Genomic DNA, 25,494 nt, shown 5'->3' with positions numbered 1-25,494 from the left:
GCTAACTCTGATTGTTTTTCGAGCTTTTTTCGAAATCACAAGATTGCAAGAAGAGCAACTGTGTAAGCTATTAGTGTGCATCTATTCCATCAAACTGGATGAGTTTTTCTGTCACAAACAATGGAAACTTGCAACTAAACAGCAGAGGCGCTTTTCCACCGGCCAGTGGCAAATGCAGTCAAGAAGTTAACAGAATAGATGGTAGGCATCGTTTGAGCTTCCACAGACAATCTAGAATCAAACAGTATTGACAAACAAGCAATAATCCTGTAAAAAAAAACATTTTATAAGATGGCCCTTTTTATCAATCTGTCAGTCCCGTCAAAACATGAAAATCCAAATGTGGGCCACAAAAGTGCGCAAGTAATAGTACCAGTCATCATAACATTTACAAACAATACAGTTGACGTCTGGCCGCCATCCGTCAATACATATACAAATAATAGAAGGCGGTCCGAACCACTACTCAGATTATCAGAATAATTAGAGTGATTTTATTGTTCTTGGAGGTGGTGCCAATAGCTTCACTTGGGGCAATGATACAAAAACTTCAATACAAGCTCTTGCCGACACAAACCCGTCGAGACTCTAACACGAATAAGATATGATTTTGCTTATTCCTCGGCCTAAACCTACGATAGAAAACGGAAATTGGCACAGATAGGCTTGCTGTTGTAGGCCAACCGATACGCTCTCAAAGCAAAAGAACTTACGAATGGGATTATAATGTTTTCCCAAAGAACACTGCCTACCCAAACACACTGAGACTAGAGCTCTGACGAGGATAGTAATGAAGTAGAAATTAGAGAAGCTCTTATGGGTCCCAAAGTTGTGAGCAAAACATCTGTTTATGAACTGTACGAGCAACGCGATATAAGCAGCCGTTTAGAACGAGTTACAGCCCTGTACACTGTCAGGATTCTGGATTAATTCTCGGATCCTATACTGGCGGCCTTGAGACTCTCTGTATCTTGGGTAAGATGTGTCTAACTGGAATAGACAAAGACTGTCAGAATGAGGTGATCTAGCTACGCGAGATGGGAAGATCATGGAGAGACATTACATAAATGAAAATTGTCTCCGTTAAGAGATTTATAATGCTCCTTCCATATCTTTTCCTTCTCTTTTCTTTACCATCCATTAATGGCATAATCTGACATTCTCTCGGCTTTTTCTTTAGCACTTAACACAAGCTAAACAGCCACAAGTCTCGGTTTGATCTTTATCAACACTAAAGACATAGAAATTGACGATTTAGCGTTGCTCAATGTCAGGATCATATACAAGGAAAGGATATAAGAACACAGCATACTGTGTATGCAGAGGAATGGTATAGTTGGTTGAACTAGAACCTGGTTGAAGGACGCAGAGCAAACAAGATATAAGGAAGGGATTGTGGTTCATAGTTCCCCAAGGAATGAATCTTGATAGCTGTCTTCATCTATTTGAGATAGATACTCCTAGATACTCCACTCGTCCCAAGCACTCCCAGATCAAGCCCAAGAACAACCTCAGTCCTGACACTCAAACACCCAATAGACGAAGTTTGTTCAGATCTTGTTCTGACAAACTGCCAGTTGGGCAAACTTTGGCATTCCAACTGTTAATCGCCAGGTGTAAGCATGTTTAAATGGAGTATTGGCATTTTTTGTCGTTTAATGAAAGTGGTCAACAGAGGATAAGACACCCGTTTAAGAGCTCTACCTGTTATGAACTATCAAGTCATCTCTTGAATTTGCTATACTTTCCAAATTAGAAAGAGAGTCAAAGAAAAGACAAAAGGTAGGAGAAGGGTGTCATGAATATTACCAATAATTAATACCCACGCTCTGTACCAAAAGGTCACAATAATGCAATCTACATTGCATTATTACTTATTGGCTATATTCCATGTCATAGTTCCAAGGTTCTGACATTATCCCCCCTCTAATAGGGCGAAGACTCCTGTCGAGCGGGTCATCACTCCGTCGACCTCTTGGTCCTGCGAACCGGGAAACCACATCCGGTCTATCGCGGATAGGAATAAAGACCTTCAAGCTTGTTAGGCTTGCGAGCGCCTTGGGTTCGAATTCCAGCAGACGGAACAACTGGAACCTTGGACCCTGCCACAGACGACCCACAATCTGTGTCGAGCGGGATTCGAACCTGCTACCCGGAAATTGCATTATTCTGTCATGGATATTAATTATTGGTAATATTCATGACAAAGGGCAGATACAGAGAAAAGAGAAATTAAAAATCACGATTGGATTATCTTTATCATCCTCACTATAGTATTTGAAGCAAACACATCTTTTCAAAACTTCAAAGTACCTCGATTTCGGAATAAAGCTGCATCTAAAAACGGATTTTAAATCTATTTGATGGACCGTTGGATTCAGTACTTACTTTTATAGTTTTACAGCTCTACTCGCCGTCTCGATTCACGGTTTGAATGCCAAACCTCGCATATCGTTGCTATATCTCGGGTTTATTGATCCATTAACATTACTGGCTGATGGATTTTCCAACACTCGTACATCTTGTAGACACCTGTCAAAAGGATAGATAACGAATCGAGCATGAGATGAAAGTTGTGGCTGTATATGGCTTCAAGACGCAATGAGACTGGCGAAAATCATAATTTTGGGTGCATACTATACGTAACATACAGAGCTCTTACGAGGAAAATCTACATAAATCTATATAAATCATAACCACAAATGTGTAGGGACGCCAGAGTCAGGAATGGGTGGCTTAGCCCTTTTCTCACTCCTCGCTCCCAGAACTGTATTGCCAGACTTTATCGTCGAGACTGAACGCTCCTTGTTTCTATCTTCCGACAGTTTATGCGGGTATGGCACTGGAGGCTTCTCACGCCTTGCATCCAATGCAACCGTTTCTGTCGGCTGGCTCCTTCCCGTAACCACCTTGGTCACCACCACGACCTCAGTCACCACAACAACATGGTCATTAGTCTCCTCTTTTACTGAAGTAGTGGGATCCGCAACTGCAACCACGTTGTTGGTGGTTTTGGGTTCGGAAGTTTCATCACCGCTGCCACCCAAAGTACTCTTATCTGTGAGCCAACCAAGAAGGAGCAAATCGGCTTCGGCTTGTTCAATACTGATGACTATGTCAGAACCCCAAGGATTGTATAAGCCCACCCTAGTGAGGTCAGTACGTATTTCTTTTCCCAACGGAGACTTACGATTTGACGCCGTTGGCTTCAGTAGCGTTTAAGACAGCATAGGCATGGCCACAAACCAGAGTTGTACATCCCTCGAAGAGAGTTTGAAAAACAACTGGAGTGGTTGGTGCTTCCTGTAGCTTGCTCCAAATGTTGTCTCCAATATCTTTTTTGTATTTCCATGTGGCATCCATACCAGTGAGGACTTCCAACGCATCAACCAGGCCTACAGGCTTGAGAAGGCCAGTCTCATCGGTGGGGAGAAGCTTTGCCGAGGCTGCAGCAGCGTCTATAGCTCCCGGCCACCAGACTGAATTCTTATTGTCATTGTTCTCGGCTTGCATATCCCACGTCACCGGTACGTTATACTGCTTATGGGTATCAATCTCGTAAAGGGTCACAGTGACATCTGAAACAGAGCTGATATCGCCAGAATACTTGAATATGTTCTTCATAAAGTTTGGAGAGACAGTGGTTATCGCTGCCGCGGTAGCCAGCCAACCACAGATAGGTAAGTCTGATATTTGTCAACATGGTAAGCAGAATGACAAAATATGGAAAGACACATACGTTGACCAATGTCATATCGATTGGGTACGCCATCTGGGCCGAAAATAGGTTTGCCATCTCGTTCTTCGAGCGTAGGGTACGCAAATGCGCTCACTGTACTTTTTGATTAACAAACGGCAAAACTTCATTCCATGAGGCGCTTCTTACAGGCAGAGTATAGAACAAAGCTAGTGCTGAGAAAGGTGTATCGCATCTTGGTTTAGTATCTGTGTGAAGAAAGTATGGTAGTGATTAGGTGGTCGAGGATAGGCGAGTAAGAAGAGGATTTTGTACTGGAGAGACGTTGAGCACGACCAACGTGCTTTATGAGCTGCTGCCGAGAGTGACAAAATTTTGTCGACATTGAAAACCTTATTGCTATTTATCCAAACCGTTCAGGAATCAGTCACAGGACTCGATCCCATTAATGCCCAATAACTTACTAGTTTCACAAAGGTTGAAGAAAGGAATTCATCTGGGTTTTGAGATCCTTAGTTCTCTTGAATGAGATACTTTCAGTAAATCTGTAGATGAATTAGATCCCCCAGGCAAAGGAATACCATCCATTTTGCTTGAAACATCAGTCTCTGCAGTTAACAGCCTTTCGACATGTAGTTCATGACCTTTGCCATGAAAGGAGTAAGTTGATTAGAAGATAAAGGAATATCCGCAAGTTGAAAGATGTATGAGGGGACATACAAGAACTTTTGACTGGGAATTCGATAAGTGTTCAACATAGGTTCAAGTGGCATCTCAATGTAATGTAATGTAATGGCAGCTCCTAATCCCTATGTGCGGTTTTGAGCTTACTCGAATCTTTTGAGCCAAAATAAAACCTCTCGATTCAATGCCTTTTGAGGCTCCTCTTCGGACACATCGTGTGAAGCTCCCTTTAGTATTTTCCAGTCCAATTTGCCCCTAGCAGCCTTTTCCCATTCTGTCAAACGTTTTTCAGGAGGAGCAACTTGATGTTTTGTGTCTTTCTCCGCGTAGAGAGCTAGAACTGGCGCAGTGAGGGCTCCGAAAGAGGTTGAAAGAGAATGGACAAAGGGAGATGAGGGATCCACAGGAATGTCTGCAGAGAAATAATCATCGTCTCCTCTAGAAAACATATCGTCAGCAAGATCAAAAAGTTATATTTTGTATCAAGACTTTTTATTTCACCCTTTTCCAATCAGACTCCAAAGTCTGTAAGCAGTCATCTTCATTTCCACGTCGTCGAATCCTGCTGTCTTGCAAAATTCGTCCGGCAGGATCTGATTTCCCTTTCCTTCTTTTATCCATTGTTCAGCAACAGGTAGATAATCAAGATAGTGTTTGTAATCTGAACAGTACTCCCGATCAGATACCGGGGCTTGCATAATGCCACCTTCAGCATGATACTCGTTTTTGTTGTTGTCGGGGCTGGAAAGATAATGTATAACATTTTGTGAACCCGTCGAATGGCCCATAATGACAATAGTTTTCAGACCTGATTGTATATTAGCCATCTTTGCTACCTGTGGGATCCACTACTCACCTGTAGTTTTGAGATGTTTCACAAGGATTTGCATCTCCGCTCTGTCTCTATCAAGGCTACCCGTTCCGTATCCACCATACGCGGAACTCCAGTGAAACTGTATGCTATAATTTCCTTTAGCATGTATATCTCAGTATACTTGTAGATACTGACAACTTCCATCCAGCAGTTTTTAAAGCTCCTTCCAATGGATAAGTGAATGGTACCGCACCAATACCATTTGTCAACCCGCCGATAAAGACCACGGCTCTTTCAGCCGTGAGGTCACCAGAGGTGAAGATAGGATAAGTGTATGAGCCGCAAGAGAATGTAGTTAGAACTCCCGAGAGTGACATGACTATATAGAATCTGTTTATTTTCAATGTTGAGATGTAGATCCAAAAGATATATGTTTTTAAAAAGTCACAAAATCAATGAAGCAGATTTTGGCTGAAGCTCTCGGTGCGGCGACCACCGAATATTGAGTGGATATTCCCGAGCTATACCTATCTGGTTACATTTCCAGTCCGGACATGGATAAAAAAAATCCAACCTCCACTTCTTGCACATTTGCCAAAAATTCCAAGTAATTCATGAATTGAGTCTTTGTTGAGTGATTTACTAAACAAAAATAGAACTTTCATCAGCCCAGGCGACCGAAATTAACTCCTTGTTGAGTTGTTCGCAATGCCTCTTTACAAATTCACTGAAAAACGTCTCAAAAAGCGGGAGCTCGAGAATGAGCTTGGTATTACGGACATTAAAGACAAAATGAGAGAGATGGGTCAGGATGTTCTAAGCAGTGACAATGACTTAGATTCTGAAGAAAGTTCGGACGAAGAGGATGAGGATGAGGACGTAGTTGAGGACGAAGTCTCTGCTGAAGAAGACGACGGCATTGGCAGCGGAAAAGATGATTGCAGTGAAGGTACGCTTCACAGTCTTCTATCGGGAATAGATGGACTGACAAAGCGCTTGAAAATATGCTTCTGTGATTCTAAAAGCAGGGACTGTAAGCAGCCGCTCTTACTCGATGAATTCCAATGCGCCTTCAGACCGTTCATTATCCCGTCGGTTGTTTTGGTTCAAACGGGTGATTTTAACTTATCGGTTTATCAAACAGCTTTCCCTTTAAGCCCTTTTGAAGCTCTTGAACGGCCTATTTATAATCACGAGACTGGATTGAAGTTCTGTGTGTTTTGTCCTGGGAGGGTTCTGAAGAATGATCATATGGTGGAAATTCATCTTGACTCTGGTGCAAGTCTTGACGTGTAACTGGCCCAATAGTTGTACTGACTAAATTTTAGGCACACAAAAGGGCATCGAAGCGCTTCGAGACATATCTTCTGACAGTTTCTCCAGATTCTAGTATGGATCCACGAAGAATAGCAAAATTGGTGCTTCCATCTGCTCTTTCCTTGCGATCACAAGTAGACAAGAGCAGCAACAAACCTTCTAAACCTTCAGCCAAGAAGAAGGGTTCATTGATTCAAGGAAAGAGAAGCAGAATTGAGCAGGAGTCGCAGAAAAAAGTCCAGGAAAAAATCAGACAGGGTGACAGGGAGGGTAAGGGACTAAACAGGCGTGAAAGACGGCTTTTGGCTCAAAAACTAGGCGGTTTGGAGGCTATCTCAAGAGATAAGCCTGAAAGGTTAATCATGAATGCGAGCGCAATTGAAAGCACCAAAGAAAAGAAAAGCAAGATCACCGTGAAGGAGAAACAACCAAGCAAGAAAGCCAAAATAGGGTAGACAAGCTATTCATACTATTGCTGTTTATCCACTTTTGGATAACCGAACTTGTTTCATCAATTATATTGCGTTTGTCGGCTATGTACTCTACCGAATACCAAGTTCTCACGGCCTGACTGCTGAAAAGCATAATATAGGGCTACCGTACAGTGCAAACAATATCCAGACAATCTGCTTCGTAATCAAATGCTGAGGCTGCAGAACGTCTCTATAGAATGAGTTTTGAAGTCTACAATGACTTCTCAAAATATCAATGATAACTGAAACGGTGTTGTAGAATGCAAGAGGCGGATGTCAGTAGAACATGCTCGCCAGTTGCGATCTTTCTAACCTGTTAGCCAAATTGGAAGTCACTCTCTCAATTTACAGCCAGACTATCACAATCGAGAAAAGTAAAGTGAGATACCAATGTTAATGTCGCTCTATCTAATCTCCTGTTCCAGTCTTCTATTGCCATTGTTACTGACACAATGAATAAACCATTTGCGATTGGTGACATTGCTGAGTCTATATAGGATATATGCTTCGTGATACGCTATCACTCAAATAGCCTACTACCAGCCATATGCTCAACGTCTTGTAAACACGATTGCCTAATCTAGTCTAGCTGACGGCCGAATGCCCTTATCTCGCAGAATTGTCTGCAAATGCACATCCTCTACTTAATCTAATGTCCGGTTTTCCTCTTGGAACTCTGCCTCTTTCTTGATCGAGACGTATTAAAACTAAAAATGAGGATTGTATAAGGCAAAATGTACGAAAAAAGATAAAAAAAATTGGTTTGTAAATGTTACACTTCAAGAAACAGCAAAGAATGTTCAGTGACAGAAATCAGAGAAGAAATCATAGAGTCATGCAGCCTTTACCGGATCTTCCACAGCAATTTCCGATTCTATAACTCCAACAGAGCGATGCCTTTTTCTGAGCTTGAGTCCTGTATTTCTACGCGCTCGCTCTCCCTCGCAGCTGCTGCTGCCATTTCCCTCATTCTCTTCATCTCCTCTACTTGTTCAGGTGTATGTGCCAGACTAGCAAAGATAGGTTCCATTGGTAGCTGAGTCCTATTTTTGGGTGATGGGGCCAGACTCGTAACCATATCTTCGAATGAAGGTGAGAGAGTTGAAGAGGAAGGGTGGCCTCCATCGGAGACCGTGTCAGGTGGATTGGTCGGGTCGGGGTCTGAAGGAATGGACGGTATGGAAGGTGGTAGTGAGGAGGATGGGGATGACGTAGAAGATGATACTCCAGTATTCAAAACAGGCAACTCGCCATCTGGATCAATATCCGCAGAAGTGACAGCGACAGTAGCAGCAGGAGTATGGTTAAGTGCGGAATGCCCAGTGGCATGTTCATGCTTACACCCATTCACCTCTTCCTGTTTGTCCTCGATCCTTTTCTCTATTCCACTCTCATTCTCTTTCCCAATGCCATTGCTGCTAGAAGTTACTATGGGCGGAATTTTGTTTTTAAGAACGCTTCTTTCAATGCTCTTTCTTCTCCTCTCTGCTCCACTTCCTGGAGGCGCTAACGAAGTAGTAAAGTTTGGTTGGCCAATGGGCATAATTCCACTGTCGATACCGAGTCTGAATTCCCCTAATCCAGGAGTAAGCGGCCCAGCCAGGCTCACCTCATCGCCTAAACCCAGTCCTGCACTTGTAGGTGCTGAACCTGCAAGCGCGACGCTTCCATTGGCATCAGTATTAATATTGGGAGATGAAAGAGCAACGTAATTAGACGACGTCCGTCTATAGGTTGCAGGCGAACCGTTGTGGGGATTAGAGTGATATAAATTGGGGTGCAACAGAGTTGTGATATTTCCTGAGCCTACTCCTATTCCGCTCAAACCAGGCCAAGCTGACCAGTAGCCTCCACTCAAGCTTCTTCCGGAATTAGGCAGATATGGACTAGAAGATGCCATGTTTGCAATGGGCGATTGTGGGTGTGATGAGAAGTGCGTGGAATGTGGATGGGGGGAAAGAGGTGTCTGGAGAGGCGAAGATGGTGGAAGGGAATGCCCCAGATCTCGAAGGAGGGATTCGACATGAGTAAGCCTGTGAAGTGCTGTAGTGTATGCTTTCTGAAGGCTAGAATAACGAGCTTGAAGCTACAACATTATCAGCATTTTGTCTCTTCACGAATGAATACGGACATCGTTTTCTCTCCTCTTCTCTCCTCCATCTTTCACCGCCTTTCTCCATCTTTCCACTTCTCCTTTCAACCTCTCTTCGTTTTCTCTGGCTCTCTTAAGTTGGTCGAGAGCTTTTGCCTCTTCTGCTTTGCTGACCCCCACCTCTGCCCTTAAGGCTTCAATGGTATCATCTCTATCTTCTACAATTTCACGGAGTTTTGGAAGACTCAAATTGGGCTGGTTAGATATACTCGATGTATGACGATGTGAATTCCGAGAGGGCCGAGGATAAGAGGAGGATGGAGATCGAACTTCATCAATGGTGTTTTCTTCCATTACATTTTTGGACATATCCCTAACTTCAAAGTTGGCATGATGGCTTATAGCTTCCACTGGACTTACTCATTTTTTAGGTCTCCCTTTCCCATTAATAAGCTTTCCCTCGGATACTTATTTTCTCCATTAGGTGTCCCATTGCGCAACAATCCAGTGCTGCCAGTCCCTTTTCCCTTCTTCTTTTTCTTGCTGTTCGCTATGGGCAAATAGCTGTCGTCTGGAAATATCGAAAACCCCTCTGCCTTGACATAACCATTCTCCTTCTTCTCACTTGGGTCTGGTGAAGGACAAGGTGACAAGTCTGACGTGGAAACATACCGCATAGTAAGTGTTGCTGCCAAAGGGGCCGTATTCACTATGCGGCTCTCAAGAGCTACCAAATCAGCGTCTGCCGTCGCTAGACAAGGGTGAGCAAGTGAGGGCACGACGATTGGGGGCGGCCGAGAGGGGCTAGAATCTGTGCTGGCAATTGACGTCTTGGTGACGCCTTTTTTGCGTTTCATGTCCTTTTTTCTTTCTCGACCTCGATCCTTTGCACCGAGCGCTGGCTTTTCTTCTTCCTGGTTCTCTTCCTTGACAGGCGTCTCCATTGCCATTAGCTCCTGTTCCTTCTCCTGCGCTAGACGTTCCCGTCGCGATTGTCTATAGTGCTCTATTGGACCTCGCACGAAGAAGTAGACGGCACCGAGCAGCAATACCAGCGTGCACACCAAAAGCTGACCCTGCCATGAGGCGATGAATGCCAATGTCGAGTGAGGCAGCAGCGCCGGCGAGTGGACAGGATGACCATGCTGGAAATACGCTCGGCGGGTCATGATAGCCCAAAAGAAAAGAGTGAAAGTGGCTGACTGAACTGGGCGGCGATCGCCACAATTCTCTCTCTTATAACAGTTTCAAAAGGATGCTCGGGCCATCTGACCGTATGCATTACCATACCGCAACTTCCACCTCCACATCAATGCCACAAAGCCAATTTCCGCCATGTGGCATTTGTTAAAGTCACGTGACTTTTGAGTGATGCCAAGGATTTGACGCCCTTTGTATAGATGGGATTAGGAAAAGAATAAGAAACGTAATGAAAGTTTCTAATGGAGTTAGACTACAAAGCTATCTATTTAGGCGTGCCGGTTATCCACATGCCTATCCGTACATATACCCAGCGCCTATCCATCACTTACTACTCATTCTTTGACAAGAGATGTCTCGAATTGATTACGTCACTATCAATGATACTGGCGCATTGGTCCGTCATATCTATTATTTTTCGTTCCGCGTTCCTGATTTTTTTTGGCTGTGTTCTATTTTGTTGTATCTATAGGATTCATTTCATTTCTTCTTATTGATTTGTTTTCTCTTCTCACGACCAAGTTCTCAGCAGGCATAATGTCTACACAACCATTGCTCCAGCGCACAGCAAAGAAGGTTTGTTTCCTGGTGTGGCTTACTGGTTCCAGGGGTTGACCATAAACAGAGAATTGCTTTGCCTGTGAGAGTAGAGCCAAAAGTCTTTTTCGCCAACGAGTATGTGTTATCTTGATTTAATGGCCATGCCGTGTTAAGCGCCTTTATTATCTTGCGTCAAATTTTTCGTCATTCCACATCGTTTATGGGATAGACGAACATTTCTCTCATGGCTCCATTTTGCGGTAGTTCTTGGCGGTCTTGCCGTCGGTCTCTTGAATTTTGGCGACAAGGTATGTACGACCGCATATGCAGTAGGTACCTTCTATGTGGAGCTAACTCTTGTACCAGGTTGGCAAGATTTCAGCGGCCATGTATACTCTAATCGGCGAGTCATCATTCTTATGGGATTGCTCTGCAGAGAGCATCTTTCAGAGTCAATCTATACTGACAGCGATTACAGCAATGGGTGTTATGCTGTATGCTCTCACGATATATCAATTACGAGCGCGTGCAATCAGACTTCGTACCGGCGCACCCTATGACGATCGTCTCGGTCCGGTACGTTATGCCGTTTACTCTTGATACATGCCTCTCTCTTTGGCTATTCTTGTGTCACTTGTGGAGGATTGTTGCAAGACGTGAATTGACGAGGATGTTATGTTGACAACTCTTCTTATGTAGACTATCCTCTGTGTGGCGCTGTTGACTGCCATCATCACAAATTTTGCTCTCAAAGCTGCGTACGAGTGATTTCGTTCTGGATTCAATTGTACCTATTTAAAGGAAGAAATTCAGGTCTGAGACCTCGATTTCATAGTGGACTTGGCGAGAAAACTTGTTTGGTTAGTGGTCACAAAGATCAACTTACGTTATGATACGTTAGTTCTCATGTATGTGCCTCATTTACGCTTAGCACCATGTCCAAAAATTGTGCCGAACCTGGCAGAAACGTAAAAATACTTGTGATTTATGCTTGCTATGTATTATCAGTCCTCCTCGATGGATGACGGACAGTGGGATATCTCCGTCTTCTAGGTTGCCACACGGCGTCATAGCCTCCCTCGCTATTTCTCAAATTGAAACTTTTTGTTAAAACCGCTTTTATAACACAAAAAGAGAAATTTCAACTATAAATTTAACATGTCCTGGCAAGGTGAGTAGATCTGTCCCTTCAGCACATCAATAGCACAAGGGGCCTTTATATATCTGCTCGACGACGATTCAAGCCTCGTTGCTATAGAATGAGAAGAGGAGTTTTTGAACCGTACGGAAAGGTCAATTACTTGATCATAAGTGACGGGTTGAGGACTGGATTACATTGCTGTGGCTCCATGAAGAGGAAATCTGTGGGAGAAAGAGGAGTTATCCATAGATTTGGCGACGACATGCCTGTATTGCTGGCAAATGACGACTGTCGTACACCTAGCAAATTTGCACTTTTTGTTTACTAGACCTTTCTCTCAAAAACCATGGCTAACTATTTTTCTCCCGTTCCCTCTCTTTTCTTTAGCTTATGTTGATGACCAACTCATTAACACTGGAAAAATCACAAAGGCTGCCATCTTGGGTAAAGCAGGAGGGATATGGGCTGCCAGCCGCGGATACAACGTAAGTGTCTACGTTAGACTGCGTGATTTGAACGATGTAGCAATAATAATAAAAGGTTATGCTGATATCTTTAAACTAGCTGTCTCAAGACGAGCAAAATGCTATTACTCAGAAATACTTTTCCCAGCTAGATGCCGTCCAAGGTCAACCTTTCTATTGTATCTACAGCGATCAATCGCTGATTCTTACACAGCTAATGGTATCACCGTGAACGGGTTCAAATTCATGACTATTCAGGCTACACAAGAAGAAATTATTGGTCGTAAAGGGGTATGTATCTTTAACGCACTCTTATCTTCCAAGCTCCCGAGCTTTTCTTTCGAAGCTATGTCTGTCCATGTGCTACAGTTAAAAGTGCCATGAGTCATATATCCAACCGAAAGTTTATTAAAGGATAATTCATGTGCTGACTAGGATACAAAAGGAAAAGGGAGTTTTCATCATCCCCACCAAGCAAGCCATTCTTGTAGCGGAATATGATGCTCCTATCAATGCAGGCGACGCCAATGTGGTTGTTACTAAATTAGCTGACTATCTCAAGAGTGTCCAATACTAATTATAGGCTGTTCGCTCAGCGTTGGAGTAGGGTGTGGAGCAAAAGGATAGGAAGGAGTTAGTGGAGACGAAACGAGTGTATCTGGCGAGGCAGACGTGCAATGAATACATATCTCATATGAAAACCATGCTTTTTTAAAGTCTAACTGGATTACCTTTGTGAGGGTGTGCCATTTATGACAACTGATCAGTTCTCTGGCAGCACATGATACCCTTACCTGGACAGAATTCTAACATGCTCTTCGCAACGCACGAACAGTTTTTCCAAATGCTCCGCCTTTCATGACTTTTTGCGCATGTCTGAATGTCAAACTAGTCCTAACTCCTCGTTTTCTCTTCCAAGTGCCGCTCATTTTCATCTGTTGAATAATGTCGGTGTCGCCCAAAAGAGTGGCGTTGGCTATCATCACGCCTAGATCTAGATCCGCTTCATGATCACAGTAACTGGCACAATGGACAACATCCTCGTCTCTGACTGATATCCCATGAAGATGCGACAGATACAGCGATGACGTCAAGATCAAAAGTGAACGAGGTAACAATAAAAGATGTGACAGCGGAACTGCTGCTACGGATCGCCCTTCACCTGCTCTATCTTTTGTTGAAGATGAAGCTGTGGCGATCATAGGAGGAGAAGGAGAAGAGCTAGAGATGTAATGATGGATATCTAAGACGGTATGAGAACCAAGAGAGATGGTTGCTACTAAAGGTTGAAAAGCGGGACCATCTTCGTGAGGCTGATCTTGTCAGTCAGTGCTGAAACAGGTTAATGTTAGCACAAAACGTACAGAGATACCTTGCCCAGATTTGTATTCATTGACAAGGACCTAAGTAGACATTAATCTTTTGATCGAAAGGTCACAGGTACGTTGAGATATAATATGAACCTGGTTTATATCCAATTGATACTTTCCCCTCGAAGCCTCTGACAGAAATTTCTCAAGTCGACCAACGATGTCTGGGCTAGCATTGGTTGAATCATTCGTCAGTATTCAGACTTTATATACTTTTGGTTTACGCCTACTGATTCAGGAAACCCACAAAGTTGTCATGAAATCAGGTAAAGGCTCTGGTAGCAAGACGCCCGTCTTTGACATTGTCCCTCCTGTTGCCTCTTGTGAGATTTTGAAGGTTTCAACAAACAAGAGGGCGAGATTTAGAAGACTAACCCCAGTATTGCAATCTATCTTGCATCAGTTTGGACGGTTAAAAGCTCTCGCTTGCCAAGGCCCATACTTACCTTCGACCAGTGCCTACCGTTCTCCATTTTGGTTGTGGGCTTTCTTCAGCCTTTTTCAATAGATAGGCTTCTTCGCTTTCTGTTATAAAATTTGGTATACTGAAGCACCAATCTTCATTAGCTACACTGGGAGAAAGAGTGATAATGATATTTACTAGTAAGCTGCCGGAGGCACACCTTGTACGCGAAACTGCTCAATGTCAGAATTTTTCGATAGACCATGCCATTCCTCGGATTCCAAGCTATTGCGTGCCGACATATTTAACAAGGACAAAGTTTTCTGCTGGAAAAACTAGTTTTCGAACCAGCTAATTGCGGGGCAGGTGGACGCCCATCACGTGACTTGCACAATTGTTGAAGAATGAGTGATGGATAGGCATGCGGATGACTGGCAAGTCTAATCATATAGCTCATAGTCTAGCCTTGTAGAAGTTTTCATTATCGTTCTTTTACTCTCTCATATACTATCTATACAAACGAGTCAACTCATTGACAAACTCGCATACTGGGTCGGTATTATAATCGATGTATCCATTCTTTGCAGTCTCTTCCACAGTCATAAACAAAAATTTGCCAAGACTCTACAGTGTTTACCATGTCATTTTCATTTCATCGTCCAATACCAATACTAGCCGTCTCAGATTCTCTCTGCCATTTCATATTTTATGCACAGGTTTTTCTCATATTTTACTCCAGTATAAAAGCGAATAAATCCGTTCGCTGGGTGGTCACTGAAAGTGGAGGTAGTGGCTGATAGCCGGTAGACAGATTACCTTCCTCCGGTTATTTCTTTACCGGCATTTCCATAAGTTTGACAAGTTGTAAATTTCCAACTATCTTAAACTTCATCCTGCCGACGGGGAGCCGGAAATTCAAGTCCAATAACATATATATATAAGGACGACTCTTTTCAAGAAGAGGGTTAGAATAACTATACACAGAAAACAATGTCCCTTCCAAAAGGCGTACACCTTACAGTTCCCATCCCAGAGGGTGCACAGCATATTCTGTCAAATGAAGCAATTGAATTCTTGGTAGTGCTCCACAGGACTTTTGATGCTCGCCGACTTGAGCTCTTAAATAACAGGGAAAAAATACAAGAGCAGCTCGACGCTGTAAGTGTCGTTACAAAGATGGTGTATCGTGGAGCTATCGCGATTGCAAAGATTGACGGGTATACAGGGCAAACCGTTGACCTTCTTGCCAGAGACCAAGGAGGTTAGAGAAAATTTGGCCTGGAATTGTGCACCTCCAGCGCCAGGTCTTGAAGACCGACGGTGTGTACCATCTCCATGAGGAATTCAATGCTGATTGCATATACAGGGTTGAGATCACTGGTCCTACTGACAGAAAGATGGTTGTGAATGCCCTCAACTCCGGCGCCAAAACCTTTATGGCTGATTTTGAAGGTATGCTGCTGGTTTCAATCGACTGACAGGCAGACTGAAATTATGATACAGATTCAAACTCACCCACCTGGTCAAACATGGTTCTTGGGCAAGTTAATCTATACGATGCCATTCGACGCCAGATCGACTTTGAAATTAACAGTAAAGCGTATAAGCTCTCCGAGAAAACGGCAGTCCTGATTGTTCGGTAGGTTTGGCCAGATGTGTTTATGCAAAGGACTTTTTGATGATTCTTTCAGACCGCGAGGATGGCACCTTCCTGAGCCACGGCTCCTGATTGACGGAAAACCCATTTCTGGCTCCCTCTTTGACTTTGGTCTTTACTTTTTCCACAACGCCAAAGAACTCATTGCCCGCGGATTTGGGCCATACTTTTACCTCCCCAAGATGGAACATCATCTCGAAGCTAGACTTTGGAATGACGCTTTCAGATTAGCTAGTGACAAGCTAGGCGTGAGAATTGGGACAATCAGGGGAACGGTTTTGATTGAGACGCTTCCTGCTGCCTTCCAAATGGAAGAGATCCTATACGAGCTAAAGGAGCACTCGTCTGGATTGAACTGTGGTAGATGGGATTATATCTTCAGCTTGTAGGTCTTGAATCCCTTAATGTTTATCAAAACTTATGGAAATATAGTATCAAGAAACAGCGAGCTCACAAAAAATGCGTGTTTCCCGATCGATCAGAAGTGACAATGACAGTTCCATTCATGGATGCCTATGTTCGACTCCTCATCCAAACCTGTCACAAGTATGTTTTCAATTTTCCTTCTGTAGTCACACTAACGGCAGGCGACAGGCGAAAAGTAGCCGCCATGGGAGGAATGTCTGCTCAAATCCCCATCAAAAACAACCCTGCCGCCAACGAGCGGGCACTCAATAAAGTTCGAGCAGACAAACTTCGCGAAGTCACTGCAGGACATGACGGTACATGGGTTGCCCACCCAGCGCTTGTTCCCATCGCTTTTGAGATCTTCAACAAACACATGCTAGGTCCTAATCAATACCACATTCGACGAGAAGACGTTTCAGTAACCGATAAGCAGCTCGCAGATCCAAGTGTTCCCGGAAAAGTGACTGAACAAGGATTGAGGGATAATGTTGGTGCGGCATTGAGTTACTGTGCGGCTTGGATCAGTGGAAATGGATGCGTACCAATCAATCATTTAATGGAAGACGCGGCCACCGCCGAAATTGCGCGAGTACAACTTTGGCAATGGTGCAAACATGGGTCGAAGACTGTAAGTAGATGATCGATTGTTGTTTTGGTCTGTCCCTGAATAGAGCGAATAGGACTCTGGTAAACAAATTAACCCATCCTACGTTCAAACTATCTTCTCCGAGGAGTCGTCCAAAGTTGCTGCCCTCCCTGGTATTGATCCAAGCCATGTGAAAATTGCGAGCGAATATATGGCCAAGCAGATCAAGAGTCAATGGCCTAGTGATTTCTTGACATCGGACTTGCTGGGCTATCTTGAAGGTGTTGGTATTAAAGGCGGCTCTCTCAAAGCGGCTCTATAAGTGTTTCTAGGATAAAAAGCAAATCAGAAATAAATGTAACATTAGTCAAGTGGCGTTTCCAATGTATGCAATGTTTGGCGAGCCAATTGGAATTTTTTTTTGCTATCCTCGTGTCAACATTGAAGTAAACAGACTCTTGGCTTATGAGTTGGCATATAAATTTTGAAACTCAATTGCTCAACACGATTAATTTTGAACCGTCTGTCCTGCTTGTGCAACATCTTCGTCATTGGGCAAAGTCATGTCTTGAAGCGGTGTATTGCGCAGATATATGAATGCTATGCTATGCGCGCAGGGCGGTGATGGATGTCAAGAAGTTGTGAGGAGTAGCAAGATCAGAAAGAAAGAAAGCAAGAGAAGCAAGAAAGAGAGGCAAAGAGGAAAGCAAAAAAGAAAAGCAAAAGAGAAAGGCAAAAGAGATAGTGCAACATCACGGTTGACTCAACTCTTAGTTTCTGACGCGTCACGCGTCGACGGTAATAGGATTTGATGATACGTGCCTAGATCAATCAGTTAACAATGACGTAACAGCTGTGCCTTTACTTTTCGAGGCAATTGCTGTATACACGATGCTGTGTACTGCATAAAGGAAAAAGGGATAAATAGAAGCGGACTTTTCAGGCTTGGACATAATTTCCCCTTTTCCTTTCAACTTTGAAACAACAGAAGTGAGTAAGAATGTGTCGCGGCGAGTCGTTGGAACTTGCAATGTCGGAGATGAAAATGCTGACGAATTATATAAGGAATTGTAACCTTTAGACATTATCTGTTCTCGAGTTCCATATCCTCAAATAGCCTACATCACATTCACATATTGACAGCATGCCCCTTGGTCCGATCCATTGCGGTTCACTCCTGCTTCTAGTAGCTACAGTGCTTCTGCTGGTAACCAGTAGTAAGCCTTGACAAATAGTGTTAGATTGATGCTCATCCACTGTAGTATCTACACCTGTGATCCACAACATTTCCTTTTTGGACATCAAATCTGGCAACTCTAAAGCTACATTCGGCGTATTTGGATACTGCTCAAATATTATTGTTTGTATATGTTGACTTGTTGGTTTGGGAGAGTCGCTAACACCAAACACAGGGCAAAGATCAATGTAGTTCACGACATTTAGGCTACGACATCGCTAGAGTAACTGGTACTCTTACCAACCACTCGTACATCAACAAGTCTCTTGATGGAGCCACAAAAGCACTCGTTCTCCATCCTATTGCTACCGCCATTGCTTTTCTATCTTTCTTGATTGCTATTGGCTCTGACCACATTGGGTACCTCTGCGCTGCGCTTGTTGCGTTTGTGGCCTTTCTTGTGTCCTTGGTGGCAATGGCATTGGACTTCGCGATATTTGGCATCATCCGTCATGAAATCAACTCCAACACTTCAGCCTCAGCAAGCTTTTCAGCAGCAATTTGGCTGACTCTTGCTGCTACTATTATTCTCTTCTTCTCCACATTCATCGTCTGTTTCTCATGCTGCACCAACAGACGACGTGTACGTGATAGAGAATACGCTCCTCCTATGACCCAAACCAGTGGATACCAGAAACGCAGATGGTGGAAGAGGGGCACTTATTAAGTATTAATTGGCTGAATTTCCTTGAGGCAATGACAAGATGGTGTAATCTAGCTGCTCTGTGGATGTAAACATGATGCCTTGCTATACACGTGGAAGGATAGATTGTTACATGTATAAACTCGATGGCATTACACCTTGAGCGAAATCCCAAAAGTGCAATTGAACCATACATACACTCAATATATACTCTCAGTACAGCACTCGAGCCGATGCAAAAGCACAAAAGATCTCATTCACCGTCAAGCATGATTGCAAGAAATTCTTCCAAGCTGATCTCTCCATCTTGATCCAAGTCAAACTCGTCAATCATTGCTTGCCTGAAACCCTTCCAAGTCAGCGACATAGCACAAATTGTGGTTGAAATGCAAGTCAACGCACAGTTCTTCTTCTCCCAGTGTCTCTCCCAATTCTCTTGCTACTCTTCTCAGATTTTTCAGAGAGATCTTTCCCTTTCTGTCGTCGTCGAAAAGCTCAAATGCCCGTCGCAACTCATGCTCAGGATTTCTTGCCAGTATCTTTTCAGTCACTGAGCCCCATTAGCCTCATTCTTGACAAAACAGCTCATTACCGACTGATCCTCTCGAAAGCAGGAAAATCCATCAAGCCATCTTCTCCACCATGTTCTTTTAGCAACTTCATTACCTCACCCTTCTTCGCATCGAATCCTAAGGCCCTCATAGCTACTTTCAGCTCATGATAGTCTATCGCTCCGTCCTTGTCCACATCAAAAAGCTCAAAAGCTTCCTTGATTTCTCCTCGTTGATCCTCCGTGAGCGATCGCAAAGATTGTGGTGTATGGGAGGCATGGGTGAGTGTTGTTGGCGGCCGACGGGATTTTGGTTTTGCAGTGGCGTAATGGGACATCCTTTTGATTCCAAGAAGCGTCTTATTGAAAAACTCTTGAAAAGATGAAAACACTTTCAACGCGTTTTTGCTACTGTCTATTGTTCTCGCGACGCGTTTTACTCAATTGCATGAATTACGTAAGCAAATATCGACCTTTTTGTTATTATTGTAAAAATATATCCTGTTCGCCTTTATCATCCATCACTATTTAAGCAGACATGGCATCGTGCGTTTAATTTATCCTTAATGCGACAGATTCGAGCATGTCTCCCAGCAATAACACAAGATGAACTGACTCTTGAGATTTTGTCAGAAATCAACCTATAACGATGCTGGGTGTTACACCACCTATCAGCACTGATCCTCCAAAAGAGAGCGACTTGAAAGCCAGTGAAGGTTTGTAATATATAGCGGATATCCTTGAGATTGCTCTGAAAGTAAATGGACAGCTCTATTGGCCGATTTGGTGGCTTTGAATCAATTCGAGTCAGACCAAGAGAGAAGAGTTCGGTACGTCAAGAATGGATAAATCCTGTACATAACGCTAGGGCGTCAATTGACTAATTCAACTTTAGAGAACGATTGCTCTCTAATATTGCTCAGCTGGTGGCCAAGTTTGTGCACGATGTCTCTATAAAACTTGGCATGTCGGAAAAGATGGCAACGGAAGCTGGGGGCAGAATATACACTTCTGGTTCATATCGGTGAGCTCTGTGTATACTCGGCAAGCTAGAAGCAGACTTTGAAGATTGACTTAAGATGCTTTATCGTTCAGTCTGGGTGTGCATGGACCAGGAGCTGATATAGATACTATCTGTGTCTGCCCGCGACATATTTATAAAGAACACTTCTTTGGAGAGTTTCAAGATATGTTGCGTGCTTGGCCTGCTGTTACTGAAATATCCGTGGGCCCAATTCTAAAATCATCTCGACCGAGAGAACAGAAAGTTGACACTGGAATGTTTAGGCAGTAACATCAGCATTTGTGCCAATTATGAAAACCGTAATCTCAGGGGTGGAAATGGATTTGCTATTTGCAAGAGTAAACCTACCGGAAGCAGGAGATGGGCTAGATATTGAAAAGGATGAAATTCTAAGAGGTGTAGATGATGCGTCCCAAAGAGGTTTGAATGGTGAGCTGAAGTTGCCTGTCATCTGTGGAAATAGCACTAACCGTAATTCTAGGCCCGCGGGTGACAGATATGATTCTCGATCTCGTTCCCGATGTTGCTGCTTTCCGTACCGTATTACGAACCATCAGATTATGGGCTAAATGCAAGCTATTCATCCACTTCTAAGTAACAATCATCACTGACCTTTATTTAGGTCGAGGTATATATGCAAACATTATTGGTTTTCCGGGGGGTGTTGCATGGGCTCTTTTAACCGCGCGTATATGCCAACTATATCCTACAGCTGCGCCTGCTGTCATTGTTGGGAAATTTTTCCCAATTTACTACCAATGGTGCGTGCTACTACCGAGTTGCGTCGATCTGCTTAACACGTCAGAAGGAAATGGCCCATGCCTGTCATCCTCAAAAAGATTGAAAATGGTCCCGCGGGTATGCAACATGCCGTTTGGAATCCTAGAGTGAGCTCTTTCATCTTATGACTAGTAGTGTTCGTTGATGGAAACTCGAGGTGGACCGTCGTAATATGCAAGATCGTATGCCTGTAATCACACCTGCTTATCCTTCCATGTGCACAACCTATAATATCACCGCTTCTACTTATTCTATCATCAAGAAAGAAATGTTACGAGGTAAAACGGATGACATTTGGCTATATAATCGCGGCTAACGCGAATCGTAGCAATGCAAATTACGGATGATATTCTAAAGAATGCTGGAAATTCTTGGATGCGTTTGTTTGAAAAAATTGATTTTTTTGGATTGTACAAAACATATATCCAAGTGGTAGTATCTGCCTCCTCGCAAGACAGTCTGAAAGATTGGTATGTAGCACTCTTCTCTTTCAGTGTTTGACATTATTTGCTAACAGTTTTATAGGGCTGGTATGGTAGAATCAAAACTTCGAATTCTTGTTCAAGACCTTGAATCACTTGAATGTGTCGTCATTGCGCATCCTCATGTGAGCGGTGTTGGCCATATTTTTTATTGTCTCTCAGAAGAAGAGCAAGCTGCAGCAAGTCAAGGAGAATTAACAGAAGAGTTGGTTAAGAGGACGAAGGAAGATGTGAAAGATCAAGAGCACATCGAGTTGTTCACTAAAAGTTTTTTTGTGGGTTTAGAGATTGAAAAGAAGTCTGGTAGGTGCAGAGTCAACGCCGACTACTCAAGATTGATGTCTTTCCAGGCGGGGGACAACGTGTTCTCGATTTATTAAACCCTACAAGACGATTTTGTACCCTCTGTCAAGGTTGGGATAAGTATGACGAAAACGTAATGAGCGTTATTCTACGGCCAACCAAGAGGTCAGTCTTTTAAATGGTAAGAGTTCACTGATGGCGATGCAGATCTGATTTACCGTCTTTTGTTTTTCCCAACGGAGCACTGCCCAAACCGAAAAAGAAAGGGAAGAGAGCTAACCAAGATAGTGACAGTGGAATAATAGCCGAGAATGATCAGACGGCAAAGAAAGCAAGGTACGTAGACTACATCTCCTACCTGATTTGATTTGCTGATGAGTCCTAAAGAGCGGATCTACCGCCTCCAAGCAACGGTTCACAACAGCATATTGACAGAGTCCTTGTTGCAAATGCTGCCGACACTGTTCTTGCTGCTGAAAGTGCTGGCTCAATCGATGTTAACTCTCCGAAAGCTAATAATATCCCAGCATCATCAGCCCCTGCTGTGCCCTCTTCTGTAAATTAGATGAAGAGTGTTGCCATCAAAGAGTAGAATGAGAAGGATCTTGTCCCTGTGAGGCGAGCTCCATCGTAGGATACCTACCGTTGCACGTTCTCGTAAGTGGCTCCGTAGGTCAGGCAGGTAAAGGGAGAGAAAGAGGTGGATAAATACTATGGGGTGAATTGCAGGAGTCTCGACAGTATAAAGCTCGATAACAGTAGAAGATTTCACAATAGTCTATCACAATATCAAGTCGGTTCACCAACAAGATTTCGTCAATCGTAGTTTAAATGAATTTATGACAATGCATCGGCTGCCGAGCATCGATAGCATCAAGTCTGCCAATATCCGTTTGTGCTCTTGACTAATCAACAATCCGTCGCATCTCTTGTTTTCTGCCTCGAATACATCTTCATAACAAACATTAGGCGTCCTCTATTTATGTCGCAACGTAACGCCCCTATACACCATTTGTCTTTCTTGCGGACAGAGCTTTGTGACAAATCGATCTCAACGGTGAGGCGATGTAAACCCAAATGGATTTGTGATGCAAACTGATAAAGCTACTTGATATCACAAGGAACCAAATACATGTATGTCAGGCGTCGGGTTTTGCCTTGGGGCTTTGGACTTGAGGCTTTGAGACAAGACTGGCTTCGCTGAGGAATGTGTAGCTGGAATAAAACTATTCAGGTTCATTCTCTCTGGATCTATCAACAAAAAACCCTTGCTTATACCCTCTCGCCTTCTATGACCATCGCTCAACTACACCACTTCCTCAATAAATACAATGTCTTCAACACTTAAGACCCTCCCCTGTCCATGCTCCTGACACAGAAGCAGCACTGATACAAGCTTGAAGTTGCTACACACAAATGTTAGGTGACGGTGAATAAGATTTCGCAAACACTCACCTGTCCAGTACAAGCAGAAACAGTCAGCTCGCCCTTATTACCGCCAGCGTTAGCAGCGAGTTGACACTTGTCCATTTGCTTGGAACAACTGGCACTGAGAGCTTGGAGCAGAGAATTGTAGGTCGTACCTTCGCAGGTATACATTGTACCAGAGACTAGAAAAATTAACAAGACATTAGGATACTATACTTGGTAGGGGAATCAACTTACCGAATACAGCAGGAGCAACTATCCCACCAAGCGCACCAGTAAAGGCCTGTCGGTTGGAACCTGCAAACCCGGTACAGATGGGAGCTACCTTGGTAATAGTGAGGGTAGAAGTAGATGGTTGAACATTACCAGGCCATTGGCTATTGGCCGGACCAGTGGTATCCGTGGTAACAGGATCGCTTTTTGTCTCTGAATTTCCCCCAGTATGGATAGAAGACGAGATAACAGTACTAGGGTCAGCAGATTTGATGTCGGAAGAGGGTTGAGGGTTAGTGTATCCTCCGCCAGAAGACCTTTTGCCCATGTTAGTGGAATCGCTAACAGTAGACAATAGGAGAACCTCACCCTGGAAGGTAGGGTTTGATAGCAGCCGTAAACAGTTCGTTGTCAATGTCGCCGTTGGGTACAATGCTAAGCTCATAGTTGGCAGCAAATGCTCCGGCCTGAGAGTATGAGTATACACTCTCATGGACGAGTCGAACATGTTGCTTACCGACCAGACAGCGAAGCCTATAAAGACATCACTGTGGCTAGAGATAAACTGGAGCTCTTCTCCAAGCCTTGTAACCCATTAGCATTGGCAGCCTGGTTCAAATCAAGCAGAGTTTACTTAGTCTTGCAGGACGCTGTATTACCACCACCCGTTTCAGAAACGATGGCCTTGCGGCCATTTTTGGAGAGCCATGAAGCAAGTTTGGTCATGGAGTCAACACCATTAATCGCACATTCTGGGTTTTTCCCGTTGTTATCGCTGTCAAGGTATTTGTGGGCGTCGATAATAAGAAGACTCTTGTCTTCTTGAGCAGGGTCAGTCACACGCTGAGATGGGTTGGTATTCAATGGTAAGTTTACGCAAATAATGTCAAGATTTATTTACCAAGAGAGCATCGCTGGCTCCTGCTGCCCATGCATCTGCATTGGAAAAGGCGTTCCCAGGAAGAGCAATAGCTTGCGTGACCGCACCAGCCTTTCGGATAGCGTTGACAGCAGCTTGAACCGAATCTGCAAAAGTATCAATGTTGAGGTCGTGAGGCTCATTCATGATGCCAAAGATGATTTTGGTTTCTGTCGCATATTTTTTGGCCAGGAGAGACCACACACTGGCAAACTGTGCATAACTGATCAGCTCAAGTCTTTCTCTGGGAGAGCATACCAACGTTTTCGTTGGTAGGGCCGCCTTGTCCAATGATTTTGTTATTCCACCTGCCATAGTTGTGCAAGTCAAGCATGACATACGAGCCTGTTCCAAGAGCAGCTTGGACGAGTGCGTCTAAAGTTCCAAGGTAGGAAGGGTCGAGAGTCTTGCTAGAAAAATCAGAAGTAGAACCAACGAGGTATTGCCAGCCAAACGGGATTCGAAAGCTACCATCAAGTTAGCGGACGCCCAGCGTTTCTCTGGTCTGCTCTTACATGTTGACACCGCTTTTGGCAAAATGAGTAATCTGTTTGGCATCAGGACAAATGAAAGAACCTTGAATTTTGTCAGGCTATCTCATTTCAAATAGAGTATTGCTCACTAGTCGTTCCATAAATATCCATGCCAAACTCGCAACCCTACTCAAGTTTAGCCTCGTCTTACCTTGGAAACTCTCAACCTACAGCAAGATTGACGCCTCCCATCCGGGGGAGACCACGCTTTGCCAATGGAGGGGCTGGCGCGGCAGCAACGCTCATGGCTAGAAGGACGATGACAGAGAAGAGAATATTTGCCAACATTCCTATGCCTTTCTCTTCTCTTATCAAAAGAGAATTTCCCTTGCAAACAGCCGTGGTTAAGGGTGAACTTGGCTATAAGAGTGAGGAAAGGCGAGCCGCTGACGCTGCCGAGCTGAGTGGTAGATGCAGAGCATCCCGTCTCTTATGGGGCCCAAATGTTATAGGCTACAAAGTAGCATGTCTCTCAATTAATCCCGTCATTATCCCCTTGCATAAAAGAATGTCCAATTTGATGTTTGATCCTCAAA

General features: G+C 43.8%; 13 protein-coding genes across 13 annotated transcripts; 7 read left to right on the top strand and 6 right to left on the bottom strand.

Moving 5' to 3' along the window:
- Positions 1-2,690: 2,690 nt before the first annotated feature.
- Positions 2,691-3,932, bottom strand: L203_102806 (uncharacterized protein; the record flags this gene model as incomplete). The annotated part of the gene is made up of 4 exons (XM_066212226.1): positions 2,691-3,147; positions 3,191-3,686; positions 3,740-3,832; positions 3,887-3,932. The coding sequence occupies 4 exons, from the start codon at positions 3,930-3,932 to the stop codon at positions 2,691-2,693; spliced, it is 1,092 nt and encodes a 363-aa protein (XP_066068323.1).
- Positions 3,933-4,524: 592 nt separating this feature from the next.
- On the bottom strand, positions 4,525-5,572 carry L203_102805 (uncharacterized protein; the record flags this gene model as incomplete). The annotated part of the gene is made up of 4 exons (XM_066212225.1): positions 4,525-4,819; positions 4,883-5,189; positions 5,238-5,341; positions 5,391-5,572. 4 exons carry the CDS (start codon positions 5,570-5,572, stop codon positions 4,525-4,527), a joined length of 888 nt encoding a protein of 295 aa, XP_066068322.1.
- Positions 5,573-5,903: 331 nt separating this feature from the next.
- L203_102804 (uncharacterized protein) lies at positions 5,904-6,967 on the top strand (the record flags this gene model as incomplete). The annotated part of the gene is made up of 4 exons (XM_066212224.1): positions 5,904-6,144; positions 6,224-6,286; positions 6,340-6,473; positions 6,524-6,967. The coding sequence occupies 4 exons, from the start codon at positions 5,904-5,906 to the stop codon at positions 6,965-6,967; spliced, it is 882 nt and encodes a 293-aa protein (XP_066068321.1).
- Positions 6,968-7,859: 892 nt separating this feature from the next.
- L203_102803 (uncharacterized protein) lies at positions 7,860-10,246 on the bottom strand (the record flags this gene model as incomplete). Its single annotated transcript, XM_066212223.1, has 3 exons — positions 7,860-9,071; positions 9,117-9,450; positions 9,498-10,246. The coding sequence occupies 3 exons, from the start codon at positions 10,244-10,246 to the stop codon at positions 7,860-7,862; spliced, it is 2,295 nt and encodes a 764-aa protein (XP_066068320.1).
- A 568-nt stretch (positions 10,247-10,814) lies between these two features.
- Positions 10,815-11,585, top strand: L203_102802 (vacuolar transporter chaperone 1; the record flags this gene model as incomplete). Its single annotated transcript, XM_066212222.1, has 6 exons — positions 10,815-10,853; positions 10,903-10,952; positions 11,047-11,125; positions 11,184-11,220; positions 11,296-11,393; positions 11,517-11,585. The coding sequence occupies 6 exons, from the start codon at positions 10,815-10,817 to the stop codon at positions 11,583-11,585; spliced, it is 372 nt and encodes a 123-aa protein (XP_066068319.1).
- Positions 11,586-11,975: 390 nt separating this feature from the next.
- Positions 11,976-12,999, top strand: L203_102801 (uncharacterized protein; the record flags this gene model as incomplete). The annotated part of the gene is made up of 5 exons (XM_066212221.1): positions 11,976-11,988; positions 12,346-12,443; positions 12,523-12,586; positions 12,637-12,713; positions 12,868-12,999. The coding sequence occupies 5 exons, from the start codon at positions 11,976-11,978 to the stop codon at positions 12,997-12,999; spliced, it is 384 nt and encodes a 127-aa protein (XP_066068318.1).
- A 229-nt stretch (positions 13,000-13,228) lies between these two features.
- Positions 13,229-14,497, bottom strand: L203_102800 (uncharacterized protein; the record flags this gene model as incomplete). Its single annotated transcript, XM_066212220.1, has 7 exons — positions 13,229-13,735; positions 13,787-13,825; positions 13,886-13,961; positions 14,040-14,112; positions 14,168-14,181; positions 14,239-14,337; positions 14,394-14,497. 7 exons carry the CDS (start codon positions 14,495-14,497, stop codon positions 13,229-13,231), a joined length of 912 nt encoding a protein of 303 aa, XP_066068317.1.
- A 688-nt stretch (positions 14,498-15,185) lies between these two features.
- L203_102799 (malate synthase A) lies at positions 15,186-17,168 on the top strand (the record flags this gene model as incomplete). Its single annotated transcript, XM_066212219.1, has 8 exons — positions 15,186-15,353; positions 15,421-15,515; positions 15,562-15,647; positions 15,699-15,834; positions 15,887-16,237; positions 16,285-16,398; positions 16,447-16,888; positions 16,941-17,168. 8 exons carry the CDS (start codon positions 15,186-15,188, stop codon positions 17,166-17,168), a joined length of 1,620 nt encoding a protein of 539 aa, XP_066068316.1.
- A 271-nt stretch (positions 17,169-17,439) lies between these two features.
- Positions 17,440-17,920, top strand: L203_102798 (uncharacterized protein; the record flags this gene model as incomplete). Its single annotated transcript, XM_066212218.1, has 3 exons — positions 17,440-17,644; positions 17,775-17,836; positions 17,912-17,920. The coding sequence occupies 3 exons, from the start codon at positions 17,440-17,442 to the stop codon at positions 17,918-17,920; spliced, it is 276 nt and encodes a 91-aa protein (XP_066068315.1).
- A 70-nt stretch (positions 17,921-17,990) lies between these two features.
- Positions 17,991-18,750, top strand: L203_102797 (uncharacterized protein; the record flags this gene model as incomplete). Its single annotated transcript, XM_066212217.1, has 3 exons — positions 17,991-18,063; positions 18,109-18,206; positions 18,259-18,750. 3 exons carry the CDS (start codon positions 17,991-17,993, stop codon positions 18,748-18,750), a joined length of 663 nt encoding a protein of 220 aa, XP_066068314.1.
- A 229-nt stretch (positions 18,751-18,979) lies between these two features.
- On the bottom strand, positions 18,980-19,614 carry L203_102796 (uncharacterized protein; the record flags this gene model as incomplete). Its single annotated transcript, XM_066212216.1, has 3 exons — positions 18,980-19,067; positions 19,129-19,276; positions 19,323-19,614. The coding sequence occupies 3 exons, from the start codon at positions 19,612-19,614 to the stop codon at positions 18,980-18,982; spliced, it is 528 nt and encodes a 175-aa protein (XP_066068313.1).
- Positions 19,615-19,814: 200 nt separating this feature from the next.
- On the top strand, positions 19,815-22,430 carry L203_102795 (uncharacterized protein; the record flags this gene model as incomplete). The annotated part of the gene is made up of 15 exons (XM_066212215.1): positions 19,815-19,822; positions 19,910-19,992; positions 20,046-20,106; positions 20,172-20,300; positions 20,372-20,501; positions 20,564-20,729; positions 20,782-20,871; positions 20,923-21,061; positions 21,109-21,187; positions 21,238-21,358; positions 21,409-21,550; positions 21,606-21,865; positions 21,913-22,030; positions 22,073-22,201; positions 22,253-22,430. The coding sequence occupies 15 exons, from the start codon at positions 19,815-19,817 to the stop codon at positions 22,428-22,430; spliced, it is 1,833 nt and encodes a 610-aa protein (XP_066068312.1).
- A 772-nt stretch (positions 22,431-23,202) lies between these two features.
- L203_102794 (uncharacterized protein) lies at positions 23,203-25,246 on the bottom strand (the record flags this gene model as incomplete). Its single annotated transcript, XM_066212214.1, has 11 exons — positions 23,203-23,271; positions 23,321-23,475; positions 23,531-23,823; positions 23,876-23,973; positions 24,024-24,090; positions 24,141-24,349; positions 24,408-24,638; positions 24,688-24,892; positions 24,941-25,001; positions 25,048-25,084; positions 25,130-25,246. The coding sequence occupies 11 exons, from the start codon at positions 25,244-25,246 to the stop codon at positions 23,203-23,205; spliced, it is 1,542 nt and encodes a 513-aa protein (XP_066068311.1).
- Positions 25,247-25,494: the final 248 nt, after the last annotated feature.

This window comes from Cryptococcus depauperatus, chromosome 3 (genome assembly GCF_001720195.1).
Source record: "Cryptococcus depauperatus CBS 7841 chromosome 3, complete sequence".
In the NCBI taxonomy this organism is placed as follows: Eukaryota; Fungi; Basidiomycota; class Tremellomycetes; order Tremellales; family Cryptococcaceae; genus Cryptococcus; species Cryptococcus depauperatus.
The sequence above is the reverse complement of the archived record's forward strand: the minus strand, read 5'-3'. Positions and strand labels throughout refer to the sequence as shown.